General features: G+C 39.2%; 2 protein-coding genes across 2 annotated transcripts; one reads left to right on the top strand and one right to left on the bottom strand.

The window, feature by feature from the left end:
• Positions 1-231: 231 nt before the first annotated feature.
• LOC120001043 (NAD(P)H-quinone oxidoreductase subunit J, chloroplastic) lies at positions 232-795 on the bottom strand. Its single transcript, XM_038849256.1, has one exon. It carries the CDS (start codon positions 724-726, stop codon positions 232-234), a length of 495 nt encoding a protein of 164 aa, XP_038705184.1. The 5' UTR covers positions 727-795.
• Positions 796-2,250: 1,455 nt separating this feature from the next.
• Positions 2,251-5,848, top strand: LOC119999712 (growth-regulating factor 1-like). The gene is made up of 5 exons (XM_038847429.1): positions 2,251-2,723; positions 2,810-2,942; positions 3,507-3,734; positions 4,168-4,531; positions 4,856-5,848. The coding sequence occupies exons 1-5, from the start codon at positions 2,517-2,519 to the stop codon at positions 5,691-5,693; spliced, it is 1,770 nt and encodes a 589-aa protein (XP_038703357.1). The 5' UTR covers positions 2,251-2,516; the 3' UTR covers positions 5,694-5,848.
• The last annotated feature ends 1,266 nt before the right edge of the window (positions 5,849-7,114 follow it).

Below are 7,114 nucleotides of genomic sequence, written 5' to 3'. Positions count from 1 at the left end.
CCCCCACTTATGTTGTGATTGATTACAACCATTGGATTTTGGTCCACAAACTTGGTCCACACTTTTGGTCCACATAGGAGAATTCCTGTACATATACATAAACATATATTGTATATATTTATACCATTGATATGGAACATGTAAGGCCCAAAACAATAGGTCCCACTTGTCATCTCACCTATCAATACCATCAAAAAGGGACCCCCTACTTTACCTCCTTATGTGAAAATTTCAATGAGCATCTTGTATTTCATAAAAATTGGGGGCAATATAATCCTTACGTAAAGGCCACCCTATCCAACTTTCGGGCATTAAGATGCGTTTCAAACGCGGATGATTCTCATACGAAATTCCGAACATATCATAAGACTCCCTTTCTTGAAAATCCGCGCTTTTCCAAACCCAGAAAACAGACAGAATTCTAGGATTCCTCCTTGGGGCAAATACTTTTATGCATACCTCTTCCGGTTGATCTATACTATACGCCACTCTCGTAAGATGATACACACTAGCTAACAGTCCGCCTGGTGCTACATCGTAGGCACATTGGGAACGTAGATAATTGTAACCATATACATATAAAATGACAGCAATGGAATGCCAATCCGTGGGCTTTATTTGTAAAGTTTCTATTCCTTGGTAATCGAAGCCCAAAGATCTATGAACTAGCCCGTGTTTGACTAGCCGAGCAGACAAACAACCTTGCATCTTTTTTATCTCCCGCATTTTTTTTGTCTACGTATTTCACATTTATGATGAAATTTATGAAGATTGGCTTGCTTCTTCTTTTCTTAATGATGTCTAATAGTCTGAATGATGTAGAATAGAAGCTTTATATATATATATGTGTGTGTATTTATGCCATGGAGACATGGACAAATAAAAAGAAAAGTGGGTTATTTGATATGCTTCACACTAAGGATTTCTTTCTAGATTAGGAAACAATACTAGTAGATCATAACTTGGAGTATCTTTGACTGCCAATATTGTAAATATAATGCTATCAAGACCAAACACCCACAAGACTCAAAAGTAGAAAAAGACCCAAAATTAAAAAACCTAATTTAGTAATGAACTAGAGATCTCTAAACTAATGCATTTACTCTTGTTAACAAAAGCTACTTTATTGTGGTCTCCTTCACCAAGCTGATTGGTTAGGCAAGCTTTGGATGTGTACACTTTTATCACTTGTGGAAGGGAAGGAAAAACAGTCTACTTTTGGTAAAACAACATACAAATGGAGATGATCCATGGACAATCCAATACTTGTAGAGAGAGAGAGAGAGAGAGAGAGAGAGAGATTGGGTTTTGACACATGATGATAGAATTTGTAGTGGCTTCATGTCACGTGGCAATGCATCTTTGTTCATGCATGCCCACCATTTGTTTAGCCTTTCAACTTCAATATGAGAGAGGGAGAGAGGGGGAGGGGAGAGAGGGTAATTGAGAAATTTTTCATTGAGACCTCTAGCTAGCGGACATTGCAAGGTAAGCCAAGGCATGATTCCCTTTGATTCCAATATCAATATGCCATTTATGTTATAACCAGTTTTTCTTGTGTTTATGGTATTTTAATGGCTCCACTCTATTTACAGTAATGATAGGGATTCTCAGCAGTTAGTATTCCAATTATCCAGTTGTTAAGTAGTACGTAAAAAATTTCATATGCATCATGTATGACATACGAAATCTATGAATTCACTTGAATTATATGCGTTAACTTAACAGTTAAGATAACTTGAATACCAATCACTGAAATCTTTATCATTTTCGATATATATATATATATATATATATATATATATATATATATATAAATTATGGAGTGTCATTGTGACGAATTAGAAGAGAATCATTTTAGGTAAAAGGATTGATCTTTGATCACCTTTTCTACTACTCAAATCTCACCCACATTAAATAAAACTACAAATACCATTTAGTAGCTCCTAGGATATCAAATCAGAAATGAATTTACATATTCATCCCTTTATATGGCAATAGTGAATCTGAAGACTTGTTTGCCCTTACAGGGATAGTCTCGTAATCATGGAACTAAGTAAGATGTTTGATCTGATCCTTTTTGTGAGTTGTGAAGAACTTGTGACAATCACTCACTCCGTTGGGTACATGCACTTTCTCTTCATCTCTTGTGTAGAAGTAATAACATGAAGACAAAATCACTCTCTCTCACTCTCTCTCTTCAATTTTTCTTTTTAAATTCTGGGTTTGGTTGAATTTAGCTTTTCAGATAAAAATACATAGGAAGTATTTAGTACTCTCTCTCTCTCTCCCCCCAATTATTTTATCATTTCAACAAAAAGATCAACTCCTTATAGTCTTAGACAAAAAAAAGTCTCATTTTCAGTTTCAGCTCACGGAGCAGAGCTTACCGTCTCTTGAAATGAGCTTCTCTGCCTTCTTCAACTTAGGGTGTCTTCTACGAATGACACACTGGTTCAATATTTCTTCAGTACTCTAGGAGATTTTGCAGAACTCTTGGGTTTTTATTGACATTTATGGATTTTGGGGTGGTGGGTTTAGATGGGTTGGTGGGTTCAGACACCACCAGTAGTAGTTTTGCTTCTCTTGCTTCAGATCCTGAGACAAAGCATAAGTGGTACGGATCTGGGCTGAGCAAGCAAGAAAGATCTGGTACTGCCATTGAAGATGATTGGAGGAGCTCAAAACTGGTCAAAACTGATCAAGATTTCTCATCTTCCAAGGTAATGCGGTTGCTTACTTGCTTGAGCAGAGAAGCACTTGTTTGAGATCTAATAGTGATATCTCTACTTTATCTCTTGATATGCAGCCACAACAGCAGCAGATGCTGAGTTTCTCTTCCCCCCAAACTGAAGCTTTCTCTTTTGGGAGGACTTCACAAAATGCAACTACATTGCCTTACTTTCAACTCACTTCTTCTCCTGCTTATAATAGAAATACAGGTATCTCATATGCCACATTAAGGCTTTTAAGGGTCAATGTTTGGTTGTGATGGGTTTTGTGTCTTTGGGTCTTCGTTTGCTTGTTATGGGTTATTAGTTGGATACTTGGATTAGACAATATGCTATGTTAGTGAAGGATGGCTTGCTATTGGGTTTTTTTTTTGGGTTTGATTCTCAGTACTCGTGGAAGGTCTTTTCATGGAAATCAATGTCTGGTCTTGTTGAGAAAAAGTCAGGGATTTTTTTTCTTCCTCTTCAAAGTCTTGATCTTGATGTTTTGGTGAATGAGAGAAGCTTAATAAGTAAATTAAACTGAGTAAGCAAACTAGGAAGAGCAGGAACCACACTGAGAGGTTGAAATGCCCAAATCTTGAATGGTTTGGAGTCTTCCTTCTCTAACTTTCAACATTTACTCTATTTTATACCTTCACAGTTGCTTTTGTTTTCTTGTTCAATCCCAGGAAAAAGATATTCATGTTTTCTTCACATTTCTTTCCTTCTTTACTATGTCAGGGATGACCTTTTAACATTTGTTGTGATGTGGCCTTTGATTTTGTGGTTCAGGTTACAGTGCTTTGGGATACAATGGTGCAAATATGCATGGGGTTCTAGCTGGGGTTAGAGGGCCATTTACCCCATCTCAATGGATGGAGCTGGAACATCAGGCTCTGATCTACAAATACATTACTGCAAATGTGTCTGTCCCTTCCAATCTGCTTATACCCATAAGAAAAGCCCTTGAATCTGCTGGGTTCTCAAGCTTTTCAGGTGGCCTTCTCAGACCCAATGCATGTAAGTTCTGTCTGTTCCTGTAAACTAGAAAAAGTAAAGCCAGTCTCTTTATGTTTGCCCATTTTCCCTCTTACCCAGAAGGTTTGCATGCCTCATTTTCACAAAAGGGTATGGAATGCATACTTGTGAAGAAAGTTCTTGCCTATTTCTTCTTGACTCTATCTGAGAATGCTTTTAGATTTTTTAGCTGGATTTATCTCAATCTGACTACTGGTCTTGTGATTGATTGGCTGGTCATCTCTAACCACATATTTTACTCTAGTTCAAGGCACAAGGTGCTGGGGAGTATATCAATCACTCGTGACACTGTTCGTTTAAGCAAGAATTTAGCTAGCTTGTCCACTTAATAAGACTAATTTTTGCATATGGAATAAAATTTATTTGCTCTCTCTCTCCTCAGTCGTAGTTCTTTATTTTCTGTAATTGTGTGCAGTGGGATGGGGAACTTTCCATTTGGGATTCTCGAACAACACTGACCCTGAGCCTGGACGGTGTAGGAGGACAGATGGGAAGAAATGGCGGTGCTCTAGAGATGCAGTTGCCGACCAGAAATACTGTGAGCGGCACATTAACAGGGGCCGCCATCGTTCAAGAAAGCCTGTGGAAGGCCAGACTGGCCATTCCGTTGCTGCAACCACTAACATTACGAAGCTCACACCCACGACTGCCTCCTCTTCGGTGGTGGTGGGGTCTAATGGCAGCGGCACACCTAACGGTCTAGCAGTTGTGAGCCAACTGCAGCTCAAAAACTTGCAGCCCGGTGCACCTACTCTCTCTGCTGCAACTCCTTTTAACAGGTAATGGAGGAACTATGCCTTATGTATTGGATTTTTTTTATTTTTGCAGCATTTATTTTCTTTACACATATGCTAATTAGTAGAGGCGTTACGGCTCCATATGGCCATTCGTTTCTTTCTCTAGCTTTGTAGCAGTACTTCATATATAACCTATATATTGAATAAAGTTTTACAGTTCTTGTTATGTGACTAGAGACAGCTATTCTTCTATTAACAAAATTTAGGGATTACGGAGAAGAGTTTGATATTGGTGCTGCGATTGCTTTTAATGGGTTTGGAGTGTCATGTAATTGTCATGTTTCTTGATTGTAAATTGTGTTGCAGGACATATCCGAACAAAGAAAAGGTGGGTGACCAAATGCAAGGTAACTCAGGCCTCTCCATGCTATCCGCTCCTGTTGATCTCAAGTCTAAAGAAAATCCATTTTTGATTTCGAGACAACAAACCTCGTATGAAGGATCACAAACTGAATTTGGACTTGTCACCTCCAACTCCCTTCTGAACCCTTCAAATGAAGGATCTTCCTTAATGAGCTGCACAAGTTTTGGTTCTTCTCAAGCATTGGCCGACAAAAGCAGCGAATCCCAACGTTCCCTTCATCAATTCATGGATGATTGGCCTAAAAACCAGTCTGATCGTTCTTCGATTACCTGGCCTGCATTTGATGTGCAATCAGATAGAACACAGCTCTCTATTTCTATCCCCATGGCTTCAGATTTCACATCCTCAACTTCGTCTCCTAATAATGAGAAAGTTACTCTTTCTCCTCTCAGATTATCACGAGAGTTCGACCCAATACAGATGGGATTAGGAGTTGGTACTGTCCTTCATGAACAAAACATTAGGCAAGCAAATTGGATTCCCATATCGTGGGAATCTTCCATGGGAGGACCACTTGGAGAGGTTTTGCACCATACCAGTAACAGTGCTGCTGACAGCAAGAATTCATCAGCACTTAACCTTATGACCGAGGGCTGGGACAGCAGTCCTCGGATGGGATCATCTCCTACTGGGGTGCTGCAAAGGACAACATTCAATTCACTTTCTAATAGCAGTGCGGGGAGCAGCCCAAGAACTGAGATCAACAACAAGACCGAACGAACTAACATGTCTAATGACCTTATTGGCTCCACTGTTTTGCACTCAATGCCAGCCATGTAACCCTTTCTGACCTACCAAGAAATCTCTTGCAGAAGATAAGCTTAATTATTCGTGCCTTTTAATCCGTTTGCTAAACATGAAACAATTAGCTTTGGAGTTGTTTTGTTTTTCCAGAATTTTATTTTGAGCTTAATTTTATATTATGTATCTCCTCCTGTCCATGATTTGCTAACTATGGAGTTGAGTCCTTGACTTGTAAGTTAAGATTTTCATCCTTACATGCAAAATGTTTGGTGAGATTGTTTTGTTGATTGCATGCCAGTTTTGTTGTTGAGTAAACATGATGGTTGGAGGGTAGGCAAACTGGTGGTTGGCTGTCTGGTGGAAAGTGGGGTATATGTCTTTATTCTTTTGTATGGAGGTGTGGGTTGTTCAGCTGAAATCCACAAAAATGACTTGTCTTGGCCTGATAATTAAAACCATATCTAGATTGCTTTCCAATCTCTACTCATAATCATATGACTATATTGAAGTTAAAACAAGTCTTGTTTCTGCAAATGGAGCAAAGTAGGGTGAGGATGGTAAGCAGTCATTTGATCAATGCCACTCATACCCATCAAAGCCAAGACATCAAATGCTGTGAATACACTTGACTACCTTACCAGAGGCATCTCATCCTATATTTGCCATTTGGGCAGTAAGTTGAAAGTCTTTTACAGTTAGCTTTGATGGCACAACTCAAACTTTCTACAGCTACAATTCTGTTAAATTTGTATAGTGGGGGCATGTATCTCCAGTGGCAAAAATTCGTTTAGGCCTTCTTGGTCCAACACACATTGGCCCAACTTGGTTAGTCGCAACATTGGGCCCCAAAGGCCCACTACTAACACATTGAAACACGAACCCTTAACTAGGCCCATGACCCAATACATACATGTCAATTCAAGATCTTACCCAAATATCCACCATCATTGATTATAGTATATACGCATATGTCCTCTACCCAAGGCAATGTATCTCTAACAATCCATCGTCATATCCACTAAGTCATATCAAGAATTGGCCACTTGACTAGATCTTATCTACCAGATAATACACGTAATCCCCCTCAGCACTCGAGAAATCCTCAAGGAAGGCGTTCTCGCATGACTAATCGCTTTATACTAGGCAATCCCTATAATCATCATCGGGACATGTCTCCACAATTGTCTCAAGACATTGACAACTTTTTTCACTGACACAACCATCATTTCAAGTACGCCCAAAAGTCTTATCTCCAATTCGGCGTTGCGCTGACACTAGTCTATCACTATATCTTCAATTGAGATTTTCTCTTAAGAAACACGTTATCCCCTCCGATGGGCAAGATTGACAGAAGAAGGGAAACGTCACCTTCCCTATACAACTGAGACTACAAAGAACCTTCTCCTTAGACGGTGAAAGAAGACCCAAAAAAAATGTGGGATACCTACTCACAAACT

Source organism: Tripterygium wilfordii, chromosome 6, assembly GCF_013401445.1.
Source record: "Tripterygium wilfordii isolate XIE 37 chromosome 6, ASM1340144v1, whole genome shotgun sequence".
NCBI classification, from domain to species: domain Eukaryota; kingdom Viridiplantae; phylum Streptophyta; class Magnoliopsida; order Celastrales; family Celastraceae; genus Tripterygium; species Tripterygium wilfordii.
Note: the sequence above shows the minus strand (reverse complement) of the source record. Positions and strands in the feature narration are given on the sequence as shown.